Raw genomic sequence first — 22,770 nt, forward strand, 5'->3', positions numbered from 1 at the left:
AGCTCGGCTGTGGATATCGCTCGGCCCTTCAGCTCGGCTGTGACGTCATTCGGCCCTTCAGCTCGGCTGAGGATATCGCTCGGCCCTTCAGCTCGGCCATGGAAGTCGCGTGGCCCTTCTGCTCGGCTGAGGACGTCGCTCGGCCCTTCTGCTCGGCTGAGGACGTCGCTCGGCCCTTCTGCTCGGCCCTTCTGCTCGGCTGTGGACATCGTTCGGCCCCTCTGCTCGGCTGAGGACGTCGCTCGGCCTTCGCTGCTGTGCCGCCGTGAGCCTTGCTCCCCCCGCTTGCCTCGCCATGTGCCTTACTCCCCCCACTGGCCTCGCCGTGTGCCTTGCTCCCCCCACCGGCCTCGCCGTGTGCCTTACTCCCCCATCGGCCTTCACCGTGTTCCTCGTTCCCCCATCTGCCTTCGCCGTGTTCCTCGTTCCCCCATCTGCCTTCGCTGTGTTCCTCATTCCCCCATTTGCCTTCGCCGTGTTCCTTGCTCCCCCCATCTGCCTTCGCCATGTGCCTCGCCCCCCCCTCCTGGACTCTGACAGGGTTTGGCGCTTCGGGAGCCGCGCCTTGGGGGGGGTTCTGTCATGATTCAGCCCGGACTTTTGGCCACGTGCTATTGTTGTCACGTGTCTGCCCCGCCTTCGTCTGCTCCTCCCTGTTTCTTCACCTGTTCCTAATGTAGTCATTGTCTTAATTATATTTAAGTGAGCCGCGTTGCTGAATGCAGCACGGAATCATTAGTTGCGTGTACCCCTCGTCATGTCTAGTCTTTGTTAAATGTCGTCATTTGTATTGTTTCATTTATCGTCAATTCTGTCTTTGTTCTTCATCATTTATTAAACCCCTTTCATTTGAAGCTATCCTGCGTATGGGTCTGTCTCCTTCCATCCCTGGTTGTGACAACCGGTTAAATAGCGAAGTAAAGTACAGATATGTGAAATTTCTTCTTAAGTACGGTAACGAAGTTACATTACAACACTGATCCTCAAGGCACTTGATCAGATTGTGAATCTTGAAAAATATAACTCTTACAAAAAACCTAGAGTGAAGATTTTTTTTTACTCCTACACTCATCCGCAAACATCATTGTCCACAGCGATTCCTGTCTGAATTCATCTGTCAAACTGTCCAACCCCATAGCAATCAAGAAGGGACTAAAACCAATCCTTGATGTAGCCCCACCTCCACCTTGAACTCCTCTGTCTGACATACAGCACATCTCACTGCAGTCATACTCCTCTCATACATATCCTGAACTACTCTGACGTACTTCTCTGCCACTCCTGACATCCTCATACAGTACCATAGCTCCTCTCGGCACCATGTCATACGCTTTCTCTAAATTCACAAAGGTGCAGTGCAGGTCCTTCTGACCATCTCTATACTTCTCCATTAACATTCTCAGAGCAAAAATTGCATCTGTAGGGCTCTTTCTGGGCATGAAGCCATACTGCTGCTCACAAATATCCACTTCCTTTCTTAGCCTAGCTTCCACTACTCTTTCTCATAGCTTCATTGTGTGGCTCATCAACTTTATACCACTGTAGTTGATAGAACGCAGCACATCACCCTTGTTCGGCACTAGAACACTTCTCCTCCATTCCTCAGGCATCTTCTTACTCTCTAAAATCCTGTTGAACAATCTAGATAGAAACTCCACTGCTGTCTCTCGTAGACACTTAAACACTTCCACAGTATGTCATCTAGACCAACAGCCTTTCCACTCTTGATTCACCTCAGAGCCTTCCTTACCTCATCCTTTCAAATCATCCTATTTCTTGCTCAACCATATTCGCATCCTCCCTCATTCTTTCCCTCTCATTATCTTTATTCATCAGCTCCTCCACCAGAGACAGCCTACACATCATCATCCGGTGCTGTCTGGCTACACTCTCCCTTACCACCACTTTGCAGTCACTAATCTCTCTCAGATTGCCTCGTCTATATAGAATGCAGTCTACCTGCGTACTCCTACCTTCACTCTTATATGTAACTATATGTTCCTCTCTCTTCTGGAGATAAGTGTTAACTACAGCCATTTCCATACGCTTAGCAAAGTCCACCACTATCTGTCCTTCTAGGTTCCTTTGGTGTTAAGATGGAGTCAGATGATGAAACATCAGTGCAATCCAGCCCTCTTGCTAGATACAGAGCAGAGCCAAACATAAGCCTGGAACAATGCCCTCTACATTGGTGGTCTGCACACAACAGAAGTCACGACAAGCTGGTTACCACAATTTAGCAAATCCTGCTTCAAATGTGCCATGTGAGAGACTATTTTCAATTACAACTACAAAGTGAATTAAAGGATAAAGAGAGACTGCTGGATGAGAACAACAGGTTGATGACTTTGCTTTCTAAACAACAGGGATCAAACGACTGTTCTGAAATGCATACCTGGCCTATAACACCTAGCAGCAAGAATAAACAAGGGTCATTTTATTCATTCAAATAGCTCGGAAAGGTAGAGAATCAACAACACCATTACCTGATGGGAAAAAGTCACAATTATTCTACAGGGAGCCATGATGACAGTGAGCAAGAGTCAATTACATATGCTCATGTCACAAAGGACAATTCAAATGCTCGGCTTGCTCCTGTCATTGGAAAAAACAGACTAACTGAAATTGAGATGGACAATGCGGAGGAGTATGAAGAAAATGGTGAGAGACAAACTCTCATTGTAGAAAAAGGTCAAGAAATATGTTCCTTGCAGAATATACAAACCAGCTACACCAGAAAAGTGGTTGAAGGAGCTACCAAATGCATACAAACACCCATGAAAAATTTGGAAAATGCTTCAGCGCCTGCAGAAAATTTACACCTTACATCCACTAGATGGAGCAATGATTCTCAACATAAATTTGAGGGAAAGTGACCAAAAAAGGCAGGATGTGAAGCTTGTTTGAACTGAAACCTGCAGGGATTAACTGGAGTTAAATAACTTCTAGCACCCAGAAGACAGGAGAAAGTATTGTGACAGACTGGGTTGGGGTGTATCATTAAGACACCTGCAGTCACTGATGAAGACAATCACACATGTGAAGAGATGGTCATCACTCTGGAAACAGATCAGCATATCAAAGAATCACCACTGAATAATCCTGACCTGGTCCTTTTCATAGATGGATCTCACCTGTGAGCTGGGAGAAAAAAACAGCTGGGTGGGTTATGACATAAAAAACACAGACGTTTTGTTGAAAGGGTCATTGCCTCCAGGTACGTCAGCCCAAAAAGCACAATTTAAGGCTCTGATTGAAGCATGCAAATTTGCCCAAGAAAAAACAGCAACCATACACAGACTCTAGATATGCTCTCCTGAGGTAATTACCACAGACTTGGCAGTGCTAACTTTAGCTTAGCTTAGCTCTCTCAGCTCTGTCCTCAGCTCTCCTGAGGTAATTACCACAGACATGGCAGTGCTAACTTTAGCTTAGCTTAGCTCTCTCAGTTCTATTCTCATCTTTGCTGAGGTAATTACCACAGACACAGCGGTGCTAACTTTAGCTTAGCTTAGCTCTCTCAGCTCAGTCCTCGGCTCTTCTGAGGTAATTAATACAGACACGGCAATGCTAACTTTAGCTTAGCTCTCTGCGCAGTCCTCAGCTCTCATGAGATAATTACCACAGACTCGGCAGTGCTAACTTTAGCTTAGCTTAGCTCTTTCAGCTCCGTCCTCGGCTTTGCTGAGGTAATTACCACAGACACGGCAGTGCTAAATTTAGATTAGCTTAGCGCTCTCAGCTCCGTCCTCTGCTTTCCTGAGGTATTTACCACAGACTCGGCAGTTATAATTTTAGCTTAGCTTAGCTCTCTTAGCTCTGTCCTTGGCTCTCCTGAGTTAATTACCACAGACTCGGCAGTGCTATCTTTATCTTAGCTTAGCTTTGCTCTCTCAGCTCAGTCCTCAGCTCTTCTGAGGTAATTATCACAGACACGGCAATGCTAACTTTAGCTTAGCTTAGCTTAGCTCTCTCAGCTCCATCCTCGGCTCTCCTGAGGTAATTAACACAGACACGGCAGTGCTAACTTTAGCTTAGCTTAGCTCTCTCAGCTCTGTCCTCGGCTCTCCTGAGGTAATTAACACAGACACGGCAGTGCTAAATTTAGCTTAGCTCTGTCAGCTCTGTCCTTGGCTCTCCTGAGGTAATTACCACAGACACGGCAGTGCTAACTTAAACTTAGCTTAGCTTAGCTCTCTCAGCTCCATCCTTGGCTTCGCTGAGGTAATTATCACAGACACGGCAGTGCTAATTTTAGCTTAGCTTAGCGCTCTCAGCTCTGTCCTCGGCTCTCCTGAGGTAATTACCACAGACTCGGCAGTTATAATTTTAGCTTAGCTTAGCTTAGCTCTCTTAGCTCTGTCCTTGGCTCTCCTGAGTTAATTACCACAGACTCGGCAGTGCTATCTTTATCTTAGCTTAGCTTTGCTCTCTCAGCTCAGTCCTCAGCTCTTCTGAGGTAATTATCACAGACACGGCAATGCTAACTTTAACTTAGCTTAGCTTAGCTCTCTCAGCTCCATCCTCGGCTCTCCTGAGGTAATTAACACAGACACTGCAGTGCCAACATTAGCTTAGTTTAGCTCTCTCAACTCTGTCCTCAGCTCTCCTGAGGTAATTACCACAGACACTGCAGTGTTAACTTTAGCTTAGCTCTCTCAGCTCAGTCCTCAGCTCTCCTGAGATAATTACCACAGACACTGCAGTGCTAACTTTAGCTTAGCTTAGCTTAGCTCTCTCAGCTCTGTCCTCAGCTCTCCTGAGGTAATTACCACAGACACTGCAGTGCCAACATTAGCTTAGTTTAGCTCTCTCAGCTCAGTCCTCAGCTCTCCTGAGGTAACTACCACAGACTCGGCAGTGCTGACTTTAGCTTAGCTTAGCTCTCTCAGCTCTGTCCTTAGCTCTCCTGAGGTAATTACCACAGACACAGCAGTGTTAACTTTATCTTAGCTCTGTCAGCTCAGTCCTCAGCTCTCCTGAGGTAACTACCACAGACTTTGGCAGTGCTAACTTTAGCTTAGCTTAGCTCTCTTAGCTCTGTCCTCGGCTCTCCTGAAGTAATTACCACAGACACAGCAGTGCTAACCTTAGCTTAGCTTAGCTTAGCTTAGGTCTCTCAACTCTGTCCTTGGAAACACAATTCAACTCACTCCCTCCTAGTGCGGGTCATTCACTTATGCAAGCGGCAATTATCCAATCTGGATTATTTGAGACGGTAGAACAATTCTTTCTAGATTATTTCCATCATAAAGCATCTTTACTGCATTGTTTTATATCTACAGAATGTTTTAAGTAAAAATTTTGGTGCAATTCATTCTTATAAATTCGCATGTAAACACAATGTGCAACGTCAAGGTCAGCAAAAATTATTGATATTTTGTCGAAACAATTATCATGACAGGTCTGAGTAGAATAAAAAAACTGTAAAATAATAATTTTTATAAAATAAATAATAAGTAAGCTGATGCTCTTCCATTTTCATTAAATGTGTTATTAATCTAAATTAAGTGATAACAGTGTAATTCACAGCACGGTCAAAGAAAATTTAAATTCATTACCCAACCAGATCTATTAGTGTTTTGTCTATTATGTCTAATTAGTTATAGAGTCTATGTATATGTGCACGTCTATGTACACTAAAAGTGAAAACTAAATGAAACATTTTCTTAAGAAGCCAGTACAAGAATTGAAATATGACAAATAACTCAAATTAATTATTTGATCATTATTTATGGTTTAACTACAATTGCTTTGAGATACAAGATTATTTAAGACCATCATAAACCAAAAAACATAAACCAAGTGAAAATGAAAAAACCTTGTTTTTATGTTGGCAAAGCTCCAGTTGTAGTGACAATTCCTTTACCACAAGGTAGCATGGCGCTCATGTCTCAGTGTTTTGCTATAAATTTCCTCGTACACACACCAGGCTTTTTTGTAATGCTTGTAGCTCTTTGTGTAACAGCTTGTGATAATGAATCAGAGCTGGATGTATTCTGTCCTCAAAAGAATTAGTGTACCACACACCTTCCAGTCCACTGCTAAATCTGTCTTTTAAGGCTATTAACAGCTGATTGAGTTCATTAGCTGATATATTTTACTTCATAATATCATATTTCCCTCATATATTAGCAGTTAAACAACGACTTTGAAAGGTGAAGCTTTTGGAAGCTGATTTGTTGGAGCAGTGTTTCCAGTTGAGGAGGTAAGAGAGCTGGATAAACAAAAAGGCTAAAGTGCTGCTGCATCACCCTCTTTAGGTATAGATTAATTAGTGGTAAAAAATAAATCATTATAAGATAATTCATGGAATGTTACGTTACTTATAAACATTCATTTGTACCATAAGACCCTTTAAAAAATAATAAAATACAGCAAACACATATATACTGTATCTCTCATGACTTTTCTTTCTCCATCTCTCGTTCCACATAGTCATTGGCAAAATTTAGAATATCTCTCAGTGCCGTGAGGATGAGCACGTCAGTGTCTGGATCTTGGGTGATGGATTCAGCGTAGTTCTTTACAGGGTAGATGGCATTTAGTGGGACGCCCACATTATTACTGCACTCCGCTACCTGAGGAAATAAGGATCAGCATGTGTTATATGGTGAAATACAGAAGACTTCTGGAGACTCGACATTAGGAATGAGATCATTGAGATGTGGTCACTTCACACTAACCTGAACTTTGTGGAGACCTGACAAATGGTCAAGTATCAAATACTATATGCATGTGGGGCTATTGTGCTCCTTTTCCACTAGAAAGGATCGGGTGCTGGTTCAGAGCTATTGCTGGTGCTGGTTCAAAGTTGGTTCCACTGGCAATCCTTCTAAGAACCTGTTTGCCTTTCCATGGGCTCGAAAGCCATCACAGAGCCAAGTAAGACGTCACTGTATATGTGTCATCTTTCCCAGCAATGTTAGTGCAGCAGCGGCAAACACAAACACAACATCAACAATGGCGGATGTTGCAGTTAATGCTCATGGCTTTATGAACCTACATTGGCATCCAAATGTGGCGAATCCAACGTATATGTGCAGCTTCATGTAATTTGTATAAACGGAAGTTGTAATCAAGAATAACGGAAAGTACATAACATTATTTTATCATTACCACAAAAAAAGTTAGCCTTAGCATGTAGCTACCTGATATCATGTGTGCTGATAATTGATCATATTGCGGTAAAGTTTGGTGCTACTTAAGAACCACTTTTCCTGGTTCAGAGCCGGTGCTTTGTGTGTCAAAAAAGAAAGAACTGGTTCTAAATTAGGCTCCGAACCAGCACTCAAACTGACTTGGTGGAAAAGGGGCATTGTTGTGGTAAAACACACACACACACACACACACACACACACACACACACACACACACACACACACACACACACACATTACCTTCTCTTTGATCTTCTTGCTGTAGTAGATTTTCTTTAAATCCTCTTTAACCAGCTCACACGCTTTATCCACCTTTGTCATGACAATAACCTGAGGGATTTCTACAAAATCAAAATAAATTTAATAAATAATTATCAAGCTTGGTTTCTTATATTTTCTGCAAAAGCTAAACTCTAAACACTCGATGAGAAAACTGAACTTTGTTTAGAAAACAACTGATTTTATCTTCTATATCATTTACAACAAGAACTTTGTTTATAGAGGCTTCACAATAGTAAATGTAACAATAATTGAATAAAGACTACAAAATATTATAATTGGAATTGTCACATCATCTTGTAAATAGATTACTAGATGTGTGCAATGTTTGATATGGTGATGTTTCTCAACTGACTGTTCTAAGAGTTCTGCACTTGGGTCTCTTGAGTATTGAGCTCTCATACAGTATACTGAGCCCTGAATTCTAAACCCACTAAACCACATTTAACATTTATGAAAGGAGTCTCCAGTTTCAGTTCTTTGTCAGAGATGAAGCTTGAGATTAAGCTCGAAAATTTTAGATTATCTCAGTAACATGAAAAAATACTGTTTACATTTGCCAAGTGTAAGTGGAAATAGGAACTGATTTGTTGTTAACTGTTTTCAGAACATTCATTAAAGGTTACTTTCTCTTTCATTGATTGAAATATTAGGAACATTGGAAAATCACTATTGTAAATGAAATCACTTCAAAAATGACTATAACTATTTTTTGTTTTTTTTTCCAATGTTTTTTAAAGAATATGTGAAATGTGTTAAACTGATGTATGATGTCTAATTATTATTTTGTTGAATTGTATCTGGGGAAAGAAAGCACTGCTAAAAATATCTGTTGATTACTGCTCTAAATCAGTTTCCATCTGGCTTTACTGGTCTGCACTGTCTCCAGTTTCCAGCACAGACAGTAATAACACAGACAGGTTTAAATAAACAATGACAGGTTCAGGGCAAAGGTTAAGCAGGAAAAACCCAAACAAATATAAACAGTTACCCAGTTGGTTAGCATGTTCTCTGACATCCTTCAGTTTTTTAAAGATGTCTTCATCCATTCTTGAAACCGAGTCCGCAGGCAGAATACAGACCACACAGTGAACTTTATCACTAAAAGCTGGCTCCTTTTTGTATTTTGGATTGTCATTAGTTATGGCTGCCACAGGATTAAACTACAACAAAAAAGTTAGCAATTAATTATAAACCCCAAATTAAACCTGTTTAACCACAAGCAAGATTTTGCATCTTTAATTAGCTTTATGAATGTAGATCAATAACAAAAATAAAGGCTTTTTTTCAGTCTTTCTCCATGAAATCCTAATCCTCAATGTAGTAATATGTAATTACTTGCTTAGATTTTGAATAAAACAGACATCTCTTACGGTTTATACACAATGTATTGTGTTGCTTGATGCAGAGTGACAAATGTCCAGGATGTATTTGTACTTACTGTGTACCTATCTAAAATGTGTCCCTTGAACGCCTTCTTGATGTCTTCAGGTTTTATCCCTCCTGATGATTCAATCCCCATGATGTCAACAATCTCCAGAGGATAACACTCACCTCTGCCCTTCTTCAGCTTGTGAATGTTCAACTAAATTACATATAGACCTGGTTATATATTGTCTTTAACTTTTAACTGCTGTATTAATTAGGATTGAGGACCGGGATGCAAGTGTGTGTGTGATTCTAATCTACTGCAAACACTGATCAACATTTAAACATAAAATAAAGAGAAAAACTTTATAAACTGGAATGGCAATAAGAAAATTCTGTATGGTTTTTGGCAGGCACTTTAATGAACCAAATCTGGCAACCTCTGAACTGATACATCAAATGGACTCTTGGCAGCCATCTGGGAGCCTGCAATACACTAGTGAAGCTGAAAGACCACTTTTTATTGAGTGGAATGGATGCATTCTACCAGGATGTGTTCCAGTGCCAGCAAACATCACCACAAAAGCCTTCAACACTCATTCCACAGCCTGTCATAAGAATCCCCTTCGAGTGAATTGGCATGGACCTCATCAGGCCTCTGCCAAAGTCAGCCTGGGATTAACAGTACATTCTCGTCATTATCGACTACACCACCTGTTACCCTGAGTTGGTTCCACTATGGAAAGTCACCTCTTGAAACATCACTCAAGAGCTGATGCTCCTAATTAGCCGAGTGGGAATACATAAAGACACCTTAACTGACCAAGGTATGGCTTCAGTTTTCTCATGGTTGATCTGTGTCATCTGAGGACATCTGTCAAACTACCCACAGACTGATAGCCTGATTAAATGATTCAGACACTGAAGAGGATGCTTTGGCGGTGGTAGACGAGGAGGGGAGGAACTGGCATCAACGAAGCAACTACTGGCTTTACTTTATTAGAGCCTCTCTTTGAATTGTAAGCTCAGGGACCATTAGACATGGCCCAAGAATCGTGGGAGGAGCCCCCCTCCCCTCATCAACTATGTGCAGTCAATGCAAGAAGACACTGACAAAGTCCTTGTTCCCAAAGCCAGCTGAAAATTCCTGGCACAGTGGCAGGGCTCGTATACTGTCCTCAAGAGAGTCAGCCAATGTTAACTACCGCATGCAACAGCCGGGTAACCACGCAGACACACAGCTATACTGTACTATGTTAACCTGCTTAAAAAGTGGAGGGAACCTGCTCCTGTGATGTCTGCTTTTGCTATTTCCCCCCAGAATGCATGGAGCATGCCTTGGTTCAGAGAAGGGCTAATCTTACAACTGCAGAATCTGAGTTGGTGGACCTGAATGCAGACATCATCTTCTTGAACCTGGGCCTCGCCCATGTGGTCCACTATGAGATATAGACCCCTGTCCTAGTGGTGGTAAAACAGCAGCCTTATATTGTACACAAAACCCATCGTCAAGCTTAACATCAAGCTATTAAGGCAGAATTGAGCTGAATGATGCAGAATGGAATCATTGAGGAGTCCTCCAGCCCTTTGTCTAGCCCTATTGTGGTTGTGCCAAAGCTAAATGGGAGCCAACATCTGTGCAATGACTTCAAGAGGTTTAAACAGATGTGACAGCTATCATCTTCCCTGAGTAGAGGACCTTCATATCCACCCTAGACTTCACTAAGGGATACTGGCAAGTGGTACTGACTCCAGATTCCACAGAGAAGACAGCCTTCAGCAGTATGTTACAACGGATGTTACAGCTTTGGAACCCTGACTTCAATCTCCATTTCATGGTACAAACGAACGCATTGGACACAGGACTTGCCATTTTCTGAAACTGTCCTCTCCCAAGTCTCCTAAGGGGAGGAGCACCCAGTCCTATACCTGAGCCAAAAACTGAGCCCCACCGAGAGACGCTATGCTTCCATGGAGAGAGAGGCCCTCATGATCAAATAGGCCATAGGGGATCTAAGGTACCACCTAAAAGGCTGGCACTTTACCTTATTGACCGACCATGCCCTTCTGCAATGGATGTCTAAAGCCAACATACTAATGCTAGGGTGACTTCTTGTTGCTGCTGTACTTCTTGTTCCAGGTCCAATACAGACCAAAGACCTAACACAGAAATGTGGATGGCTTGTTATACTGACACACCATGTGGGCCCAACACCCAGCAGTAGTAAGCTAGGAGCTAGGAAGGGGGGATAAAAGATAAAAATATAAGTTTTTGCTGCCTTTTCCAATGCTCAAAGACATTTCTCACTGCATGCTGTGAATAAACCTGCACATTTTATCCACTAACTACTGGTTTCTGGTGTCTGTGTTTAACCCTTGCAGACAGATTCAGTACAATGGTGATTATGACTCTGATAAAGTCATGATGCTGTTTTGTGAAGATGTTAAAAGTGTTATACAAATAAATGTGAATTAAATAAATTAGAAATGTTTCCAGACATATCTGGACAAGACAGAATTAGGGCTGGGCGATATGGCCTAAAAATAAAAATCCTCCTATTTTTTCAAAAATTTGATCTACAATTTAAATCGATTTTCTCCCTCCTACTGAAAAATCAATCTTCAGATTGCAAAGAAATTGATCAAATCAAGTTTTAACTTGATTTTTTTTTTTTTTTATTTTCCCTTCTGGGATTCAGAAACAAATAGGCAAAATGACAAGATGGCAGACCGTGCCATTGTAAACAGTGAAAATATACAGTAACATGACGTAACATAACGTAAAATGTTACCTAACACAAAATTATGTGACCCTTTTTTCTTTAAACACAAGTTAAACATCTTTTTATTCAGTAGATAGGAGATAGTTCTGATAAAGTGCAAAGCTAAAATTTTTTCATAAACATTCTTAACCAGGAAGACAAGCCTGTCTACTACCTCTGGCTTGAGGCATGCACTTCAGAAAAATATTTGCGGCTTGGTAGCACATACGTGGGGTCCGAAACTTTCAGCATGTGAATAAACCCCGGCTTTTCCACAGAATATTTTGGCACCATATCTTTAGCAATATACATTGCAACTGCATCCGTGATTGCTTTCCAACGGGCCCCCTTCTTATCATACTGGATACAGTTTGTAAATGTTTCTAAGATGGTAGGTTGTTTTTTGGCGGGTGTGCTTTGTGCTGCCGCGGTCTTTTTCATTTCCCAAGGCGCAACATCTCTCCCACTCGACAGCATGCCTCTGTTTAAGGTGCTGCAGTAAATTAGTCGTACTGCTACCTTTACCAATTCCATATGACAGATGACACTGTGCCTTTCTTGGGAACGAGTTCTTCCCTGCTCACTGCCATGTTGTTTGTATATCCCTATGGCAAACGCGCGGGGGGAGGGCTGAGCCCATTCGAAACTACCGGAGCCCAGAGGGGAGCATCAGCGGATGTTAAAGAGAAAACCAATTTTCATTCAAACAAATTGTCGTAAACTACTCATTCAAGTAAATCGATAAAATCGATTTATTGCCCAGCCCTAGACAGAATATTGAGGGAGGTTCTGGGGAAGTTCATTTATATTGCATAGTTTAAATAATTTATCCCCAGTTTGAAACTGTGAAAAGATGTAGCAAAGTAAAGATATGTTTTTGATTTAACAAACTGTTCTTAATTCAAGATTATTTGAAATGGTATCTTGTGTACATTTCTGTACCATGCAATTGGTTACTCTGTACCATGCAACTTACTCTTTTTGTGAAGCTTGTTCCTGTAAGTGCAGAGCTTTCCAGAGAACCTATGACATTACGGCCTAAGAGGAGCCTCTGGACCGAGTTGATGAAGGATGATTTCCCAGAACCAACTGGTCCATACAACAAAATCCTGAGGACCTCAGAGCTGGGATTGAAATCTTTCACATAAGTCAGTAGTTCATCTTTTCTTCTAGGAATCAGCAGAAAGAGTTTTATAAAGAGTCAATCATTCTTTCATCAGTGAATATAATGCTATACATTATTGTTGTATTCTTCCTCTCCACACATTGAAATGATCAGTGAAACTCTGACTGGACACATGGAAGTCATGGCCTAATGGTTAGAGAGTCTGACTTGTAACCCTAAGATTGTGGGTTCGAGTCTCGGGCCGGCCATGACTGAAGTGCCCTTGAGCAAGGCACCGAACCCCCAACTGCTCCCCGGGCGCCACAGCATAAATGGCTGCCCACTGCTCCGGGTGTGTGTTCATGGTGTGTGTGTTCACTGCTGTGTGTGTGCACTTTGGATAGGTTAAATGCAGAGAACAAATTGAGTATGCATCACAATACTTAGCCGTATGTCACGTCACTTATATATATGACTGGTGGTGCCTAACACCATCTCTTGTGAAGTTTTTACTGTTGCACTTTGCTGTTGCCCCCTATGTCTCTAATGTCTCTAATGTCTTGTCAGGACTTTTGCTTTTTATTTTTTTTTGTTATCCCTGCGTTTGGGTCTGCTTTTATCCCTGCATCCCTGACATGTCTTTCCTCTTCTGGTACAGGTCTTTTTGTATGCCATTAACACGACTCACTATGCATGCTAATGTCTATTTGGACACACTGGGCATGAATATTCTGACAGAAAACTTTATATCTAAGCTTTTTTAATTTATTTTACTATGCATCTACCACATAAATCCATGTGAATGAGCACTATTACTAAACACTTCATATAAACCTCTGATCTACTGTCAGAGCGGCTTTAAAAGAAAATTTTAACTTTGAGACCAATTTTCATTTTTTACAGAAATGCTTACTTGGTATATGGAACAGTACTGTACATTTTCTCATGGACCTCAAGGCCAGAGACAAGTCAACTGGGTGAAACCACGTGGAATCAATATATTACATAACAAATATGCACGCACGCATGCGCGCATGTGCACACTCCCTACCCCTAAACACGAGAGAAGTGTAACAGAATGAAAGCAAATGGCTGTTCCATCAAATATCGCCTTTGTTTGTTTTATTTCTGTTTATTACTTGGTATTATTTAATGTTGAAATGTTACATTCAGGAGGCAACTTTGCCATACAGTCTTATTTATATACATATTTGTGTGCTTTATATTTTTAAAACCACCAGTCAGCATAATTTTTAAGTCTTACCTCCACTCTTCTGATCTCCAAGGCCTCTGGAATTCTAAATGCAAGAAGATAAATTAATGTCAGATTTAATCAAAATCCTCACATTTCTACCAAAATATTTTCTAATTTGTCTGTTTTAAATCTGAGATTCTTATTTTCTCTTATGACTCACATTTAAATTACAGTAAATTTTGATTAACACTGCGGTGGATAAAGAACCTTAAGCAAGAACAAAGATGCTTTATTGCCCTGATAACCACAATTTAACTTGCACAGCCAAGGCTTGTGTTACAGGGTGTGATAATAAAAGAAAATGTGAAAGTAAAAACACTGCTACTAATAAGTTTGTTTGTCTTAATGGTGTAATAATACAATTTAGTTTACATTAAACGATTGTACTTTGTTGTTCTTTCAGATTAATTTTATTTTCAAAAATACATTTTGCAGAAAAATAACTCACCTGGAGTAGAACGAGCTGGAGTTGGAGTGGAATAAAATAATCCCATTTTCTTATTGAATGGTGATGGTGGATGAGAGTGATATTGTTTGAAATCACTGCTTAACACAACAAAACCAGAGTTTTAAATACATTGTCCACAAGAGGGGCAATGAATAAATACAAACCTAATAATGCTGTTTGAACAAATGGCTCTAAACAAAGTGAATTTATTTTTAATGGACATAACTTTAACCCAGGCTCTCAGCACCAGGGCCTGTTCATGGCGAAGGCGACAAAGGCAGTAGCCTAGGGTACAAAATTATAGGAGGGCCGCACGAGAAGGTTTTTTTTTATCGGAAGTGTGAGCGTCATGCGCTCCTACTGTATTGGAGCTGTTTATATATTGTTGTTTTTCCAGTCCTCAAAGGGCGTTAGTTCTATAGTTATAGTATTAGTTTAGCTACTATGTGGCAAGAGAAGAATAAGTGCTTGGAGTGGCAACAAGCAGAATGGCTTAAGAATGGCAACAAGCAGATGGTGGGGTGTTTCTCGCTCCCTCTAAAGTCATCCAATAGTTTGAAGCCCTTTTGAGTGGCAATATGAGTAATTTTCTGTGTTTAATAGTAATATTAGACATGATATACCTGATTATTGAAGTAAGATAGAATGTGTTTATGGATGCTAATTTGTGTTAATGTGTTACAGCACAGTAATATGATTTATTTTATATTGACTTTGATTTTTAGTCATTAAATACTTTTTTGTGATTGCATCCTTTAGGTATAGATTAATTAGTGGTAAAAAAAATAATTATAAGATAATTCATTGAGTATAACATGTTACGTATAAACATTCATTTGTAGCTTAAGACCCTTATCTCTCAATACTTTTCTTTTTCCATCTCTCGTTCCACAAAGCATTCTGCAAAATGTAGAATATCTCTCAGTGCCGTGAGGATGAGTATGTCAGTGTCTGGATCTTGAGTGATGGATTCAGCGTAGTTCTTTACAGGGTAGATGGCATTTAGTGGGATGCCGATATTATTACTACACTCCGCTACCTGAGGAAATAAGGATCAGCATGTGTTACAGTATATGGTGAAATACAGAAGACTTCTGGAGACTCGACTTTAGGAATGGGAATGAGATCATTAAGATGTGGTCACTTAACACTAACCTGAACTTTGTGGAGACCTGACAAATGGTCAAGTATCAAATACTGCTATATGCATGTGGGGCTATTGTTGTGGTAAAACACACACACACACACACATTACCTTCTCTTTGATCTTCTTGCTGTAGTAGATTTTCTTTAAATCCTGGTTAACCAGCTCACACGCTTTATCCACCTTTGTCATGACAATAACCTGAGGGATTTCTACAAAATCAAAATTAAATTCAACATTTAAATAATTATCAAGCTTGGTTTCTTATATTTTTATGCAAAAGCTAAACTCTAAACACTTCTAAAATCAGTTGTTTAGAAAACAACTGATTTTATCTTCTATATCATTTACAACAAGAACTTTGTTTATAGAGGCTTCACAATAGTAAATGTAACAACAAATGAATAAAGACTACAAATTATTATCATTGGGATTGTCACATCATTTTGTAAATGGATTACTAGATGTGTGCAATGTTTGATATGGTGATGTTTCTCACCTGACTGTTCTAAGAGTTTATCAAGTTCACGCCCCTATCTGTTCTGCACTTGGGTCTCTTGAGTATTGAGCTCTCATATACTTGCCCTGGGTTCTAAACCCACTGTTGTGTGAGTCTCCAGATAATTCAAGGTATTTAACATTTATGAAAGGAGTCTCCAGTTTCAGTTCTTTTTCATAAGTAGGCAAGATGGCAGAGCGCACAGACTCAGCGGCTCTTAGCTCTCCTGTTTGGTGTTTTGTTTATGTGGTTTCCTAATTTCGTTGTATACAGGAAAATACAATGACAATAAAGGCATTCAATTATTTGTCAGAGATGAAGCTCAAAAATTTTAGATTATCTCAGTAACATGAAAAATTACTGTTTACATTTGCCAAGTGTAAGTGGAAATAGGAACTGATTTGTTTTAATGAATGTTCTGAAAACAGTTAAAAGGTTACTTTCTCTTTCATTGATTGAAATATTATGAACATTGGAAAATCACTATTGTAAATGAAATCACTTCGAAAATGAATATAAATATTTTTTGTCTTTTTTATCTGGGGGAAGAAAGCATCGCTAAAAATATCTGTTGATTACTGCTCTAAATCAGTTTCCATCTGGCTTTACTGGTCTGCACTGTCTCCAGTTTCCAGCACAGACAGTAATAACACAGACAGGTTTAAATAAACATCAGGGCAAAAATTAAGCAGGAAAAATCCAAACAAATATAAACCATTTATTTTACCCAGATCGCTAGCATGTTCTCTGACATCCTTCAGTTTTTTAAAGATGTCTTCATCCATTCTTGAAACCGAGTCCGCAGGCAGAATACAGACCAGACAGTGAACTTTATCACTCAAAGCTGGCTCCTTTCTGTATTTTGGATTGTCATTAGTTATGGCTGACACAGGATTAAACTACAACAAAAAAAAGTTAGCAATCAATTATAAAGACTAAATTAAACCTGTTTAACCACAAGCAAGATTTTGCATCTTTAATTAGCTTTATGAATGTAGATCAATAACAAAAATCATAGCCTTTTTTCAGTCTTTCTCCAAGAAATCCTAATCCTAATGTAGTAATATGTAATTACTTGCTTAGATTTTGAATAAAACAGACATCTCTTACGGGTTATACACAATGTATTGTGTTGCTTGATGCAGAGTGACAAAGTTAATTATGTTTCATCAAGTGCTAGAAATAACATACTATATTTAAGGAAAGTACTTTATTGCATTATCAAATGTCCAGTATGCATTTGTACTTACTGTGTACTTATCTAAAATGTGTCCCTTGAACGCCTTGTTGATGTCTTCAGGTTTTATCCCTCCTGATGATTCAATCCCCATGATGTCAACAATCTCCAGAGGATAACACTCACCTCTGCCCTTCTTCAGCTTGTGAATGTTCAACTAAATTACATATAGACCTGGTTATATATTGTCTTTTAACTCTTAACTGCTGTATTAATTAGGATTGAGGACCGGGATGCAAGTGTGTGTGTGATTCTAATCTACTGCAAACACTGATCAACATTTATACATAAAATAAAGAGAAAAAACTTTATAAACTGGAACGGCAATAAGAAAATTCTGTATGGTTTTTGTCATGCACTTTAATGAACCAAATCTGGCAACCTCTAAACTGATACATCAAATGGACTCTCTGTGGCCAACTGGGGGCCTGCAATTCACTAGTGAAGCTGAAAGACCTTTTTTATTGCCTGGAATGGATGCCTTCTACCAGCTGTGCTTCCAGTGCTGGCAAACATCCCCACAAAAGCCTTCTCCACTCATTCCACTGCCTGTCATAAGAATCCCCTTCGAGTGAATTGGCATGGACCTCATTGAGCCTTTGCCAAAGTCAGCCTGAGGTTAACAGTACATTCTCGTCATTATCAACTACACCACCTGTTACCCTGAGCTACATAAAACAAAGAAAGGGCTAAGGACTTAGTAAGTAGTCCTAGCCACATAAAGTGCAACTGTGCAACCTGGTGCAAACAGTGCAGGACAAGACAAACAAGTCAGGAAAAACAGTACAGAACAAAATACACTGCAGACGAAAAGTTACAAGACAATGCAAAAAAGACAATACACAAAAGACAATAAACAGAAACATCGCCGACCAGTGTAAACACTGTATGCTCAGACAATATTGTATGCAGAAATACTAGAATGAACACAGTTAGCAGCAGGGTCCCTGAGATAACGAATAGGATTGTGCAAAAACAGCAAACAACTGAAATATTGTACAGTATGTGCAAAATGACTGAAATATTGTACAGTGTGTGCAAAACGACAGAAATGTTAGACAGTGTGCAAAGAACAAAAAAGTAAAAAAGTGTGCAAAACAGCATGTAAACAGTTTGATGAATGTAAGCAGCAAGTAAACAGGTTAATGGGTGTATATTGTAAGTGTGTGTATTTGGTGTAGGTCTGTGCAGTCCATACAGATGATGTGCATGTGTATGTTGTCTCAGTACAGTTCAGTTCAGTTATTGAGAAGTCTGATGGCTTGTGGGAAGAAACTGTTACACAGTCTGGTCGTGAGGGCCCGAATGCTTCGGTACCTTTTTCCAGACGGCAGGAGGGTGAAGAGTGTGTGAGAGGTGTGTGGGGTCATCCACAATGCTGTTGGCTTTGCGGATGCAGCGTGTGGTGTAAGTGTCCATGATAGAGGGAAGAGACACTACAATGATCTTCTTCACTGTCCTCTCTATCCGCTGCAGGGACTTGCGATCCGAGATTGTACAGTTCCCAAACCAGACAGTGATGCAGCTTCTCAGAATGCTCTCAATGGTCCCTCTGTAGAACATGGTCAGGATGGGGGAGGGAGATGTGCCTTTCTCAGCCTTCGTAGGAAATAGAGACGCTTCTGGGGACTCTTGGTGATGGAGCTGGTGTTGAGTGACCAGGTGAGGTTCTCCGTTAGATGAACACCAAGAAATTTGGTGCTCTTGACGATCTCTATGGATGATCCATCAATGTTCAGCGGAGAGTGGTCGCTCTGTGCTCTTCTGAAATCAACAACCTTCTCTTTAGTTTTATCCACATTCAGAGAAAGGTTGTTGGCTCTACACCAGAAAGTTAGCTGTTGCACCTCCTCCCTGTATGCTGACTCATCATTCTTGTTGATGAGACCCACCACAGTCTTGTCATCGGCGAACTTGATGATATAGTGCACATTTCTGAGTCAGCAAGGTGAACAGCAGTGTACTGAGCACGCAGCCCTGAGGGGCTCCAGTGTTCAGTGTGGTGGTGCTGGAGATGCTGTTCCCGATCCGGACTGACTGAGGTCTCCGAGTCAGGAAGTCCAGGATCCAGTTGCAGAGGGAGGTGTTTAGTCCCAGCAGGCTCAGCTTCCCAATGAGGTGCTGAGGGATGATTGTATTGAATGCTGAACTAAAGTCTATGAACAGTATTCGTACATAAATGTCTTTATTGTCCAGGTGGGTGAGGACTAAATGGAGGGCTGTGGCAATGGCATCGTCTGTGGAGCGGTTTGGATGATATGCGAACTGTAGGGGGTCCAGTGAGGGTGGAAGGCTGGTCTTGATGTGCCTCATGACGAGCTTCTCGAAGCACTTCATAACGATGGGTGTGAGTGCGACGGGATGATAGTCATTAAGGCAGGACACTGTAGACTTCTTTGGGATGGGGACAATGGTGGTAGTCTTGAGGCATGTAGAAACAACGGTGCTGCTCAGAGAAATGTTGAAGATGTCAGTAAAGACATCCGCTAGCTGTTCTGCACATTCTCTGAGCACCCTGCCAGGAATGTTGTCTGGTCCAGCAGCCTTCCGTGGGTTAACTCTGCATAGAGTTCTCTTCACATCGGCCATGGATAGACAGACTATCTGGTCTTCCTTGCTGATACGTTGTTCTGTACATCAAACCGAACATAGAAGTCGTTCAGCGCATCTGGGAGGGAGGCATCACTATCACAGGCAGGTGAAGCTGTCTTGTAGTTCGTGATCGCCTGTATGCCCTGCCACATGCGCCGGGTGTCTCAGCTGTCCTGGAAGTGGCTGTGGATTGTCTGGGCATGTGTGTACTTTGCCTCTCTAATAGCTCGGGACAGTTTCGCCCTTGCTGTTCCTAGGGCTGCCCTGTCCCTTGTTCTGAAGGCTAGGTCTCTAGTCCTCAGCAGCGCACGCACGTTAGCAGTCATCCACGGCTTCTGGTTGGAGCATGTGGTGATGGTCTTGGAGACGGTAATGTCATCAATGCACTTGCTGATGTAGCTGGTCACTGATGCAATGTACTCCAAGTTGACAGAGTTGCGGTTGGTTGCAGCCTCCCTGAAGATGTTCCAATCAGTGCTCTCAAAGAGTCCTGAAGAGCAGAAGTGGCTCCTGCAGGCCAGGTTTTCACCTGCTTCAGAACCGGTTTTGAGCGTCTGTTAGTTGTCTGTATGCTGGAATTAGCATAACAAAAATGTGGTCTGAGTAGCCGAGGTGGGGGCAGGGCTCTGCACGGTATGCGCCGGGAATGTTTATGTAAACAAGATCCAGCGTGTTTTCACCTCTTGTAGCAAAGTCCACATGTTGATGGAATTTAGGGAGCACTGACTTGAGATTTGCATGGTTGAAATCTCCGGCGATGATAAACAGTCCGTCAGGGTGAACATTCTGCAGGTCGCTAATAGCTCTGTATAGCTCACTTGGCGCCTCTTTAGCATTAGTGTCAGGAGGAATGTAAACTCAGACAATGTAAAGAGTAGTAAATTCCCGTGGTAAATAAAATGACCTGCATATAACAGTCACAAACTCAACTGACGATGAGCAGATGGGACGATGGGATCTAAGGTACCACCTGAAAGTCTGGCACTTTACCTTATTGACCGACCATGCCCTTCTGCAGTGGATGTCTAAAGCCAAAGATACTAATGCTAGGGTGACTTCTTGTTGCTGCAGTACTTATTGTTCCAGGTCCAATACAGACCAAAGATAAAAACAGAAGTTTTTGCTGCCTTTTCCAATGCTCAAAGACATTTCTCACTGCATGCTGTGAATAAACCTGCACATTTTATCCATTAACTACTGGTTTCTGGTGTCTGTGTTAAGCCCTTGCAGACAGATTCACTACAGTGCTGATTATGACTCTGATAAAGTCATGATGCTGTTTTGTGAAGATGTTAAAAGTGTTATACAAATAAATGTGAATTGAATAAATTAGAGATGTTTCCAGACATATCTGGACATAAAGGAATATTGAGGGAGGTTCTGGGGAAGTTCATTTATATTGCATAGTTTAAATAATTTATCCCCATTTTGAAATTTTGAAAAGATGTAACAATGTAAAGATATGTTTTTGATTTAACAAACTATTCTTAATTCAAGATCATTTGAAATAGTATCTTGTGTACATTTCTGTACCTTGCAATTGGTTACTACTTACTATTTTTGTGAAGCTTGTTCCTGTAAGTGCAGAGCTTTCCAGAGCACCTATGAAATTACGGCCTAAGAGGACCCTCTGGACCGAGTTGATGAAGCATGATTTCCCAGAACCAACTGGTCCATACAACAAAATCCTGAGGACCTCAGTGCTGGGATTGAAATCTTTCACATAAGTCAGTAGTTCAGCTTTTTCCCTAGGAATCAGCAGAAAGAGTTTTATAAAGAGTCAATCATTCTTTCATCAGTGAATATAATGCTACACTTTATTGTATTTTTCCTCTCCACATATTGAAATGATCAGTGAAACTCTGACTGGCCACATGACTGGTGGTGCCTAACACCATCTCTTGTGAAGTTTTTACTGTTGCACCCTGCTGCTGCCCCCTATGTCTCTAATGTCTCTAATGTCTTGTCAGGACTTTTGCTTTTTACTTTTTTTATTTGTTATCCCTGCGTTTGGGTCTGCTTTTATCCCTGCCTCCCTGACATGTCTTTTCTCTTCTGGTACAGGTCTTTTTGTATGCCATTAACACGACTCACTATGCATGCTAATGTCTATTTGGACACACTGGACATGAATATGCTGACAGAAAACTTTATATCTAAGCTTTTCATTTTATTTATTTTACTGTACATCTACCACATAAATCCATGTGAATGAACACTATTACTAAACACTTCATATAAACCTCTGATGTACTGTCAGAGGGGCTTTTATAGAAAATTTTTACCTTCAGACCAATTTTATTTTTTTTATAGAAATGCTTGCTTGATATATGGAACAGTACTGTGCATTTTCTCATGGACCTCAAGGCCAGAGACAAGTCAACTGGGTGAAACTGTGTGGAATCCGTGACACTCAAGTCTAAAAGACACCTTTTTTAGTACAAAATAACACTTTTTTATGCCCATAAAGAAGGCAATATATTACATAACAAATATGCACACACACACACACACACGGTAACTGGAGGAAGAAGCATGGCAAAATGTCTGTGAGCTATATTTCCTCCCAACAGCGTTATAGACTGCTCTACTCACTCTGGATAATGGCGTTGCCCAAATGCCGTAAATGTAAATGCATGGTGATGAAGCTGAGAAGGAAAGTGAGTTAGGAGAGACTACTGGTTGTACTATTGTTTGTAAGTCTCACAGTAAGCCTGTGAAACCAGTTTATTATATATTTAGCAGAGGCTGTCTCATTATGTCGCTTTGTAGAAGCCAACATTCTGTTTTCCTATTTCAGCTTAGACAAAAATTAATAAAATTTAATGCGGCCTAGAGCTTTCGAGCCACATGCACTAAATTCTGATATGCTGTAGACCCTGGTCTGAAGTTTGTTGCTATTACTTTTCTTTTCAGGTACC

The 22,770-nt window shown here is 40.8% G+C and overlaps 2 protein-coding genes across 2 annotated transcripts; both read right to left on the reverse strand.

The window, feature by feature from the left end:
- Positions 1-5,713: 5,713 nt before the first annotated feature.
- LOC132839799 (interferon-induced protein 44-like) lies at positions 5,714-14,452 on the reverse strand. The gene is made up of 7 exons (XM_060860973.1): positions 14,378-14,452; positions 13,939-13,972; positions 12,546-12,738; positions 8,881-9,024; positions 8,431-8,602; positions 7,401-7,501; positions 5,714-6,581 (listed from the first exon to the last, which is right to left on the reverse strand). Exons 1-7 carry the CDS (start codon positions 14,421-14,423, stop codon positions 6,402-6,404), a joined length of 870 nt encoding a protein of 289 aa, XP_060716956.1. The 5' UTR covers positions 14,424-14,452; the 3' UTR covers positions 5,714-6,401.
- Positions 14,453-15,236: 784 nt separating this feature from the next.
- LOC132839883 (interferon-induced protein 44-like) lies at positions 15,237-22,323 on the reverse strand. The gene is made up of 5 exons (XM_060861111.1): positions 21,405-22,323; positions 17,271-17,414; positions 16,748-16,919; positions 15,633-15,733; positions 15,237-15,416 (listed from the first exon to the last, which is right to left on the reverse strand). Exons 2-5 carry the CDS (start codon positions 17,349-17,351, stop codon positions 15,237-15,239), a joined length of 534 nt encoding a protein of 177 aa, XP_060717094.1. The 5' UTR covers positions 17,352-17,414; positions 21,405-22,323.
- Between the last annotated feature and the right edge of the window lie 447 nt (positions 22,324-22,770).

This window comes from Tachysurus vachellii, chromosome 24 (genome assembly GCF_030014155.1).
Source record: "Tachysurus vachellii isolate PV-2020 chromosome 24, HZAU_Pvac_v1, whole genome shotgun sequence".
In the NCBI taxonomy this organism is placed as follows: domain Eukaryota; kingdom Metazoa; phylum Chordata; class Actinopteri; order Siluriformes; family Bagridae; genus Tachysurus; species Tachysurus vachellii.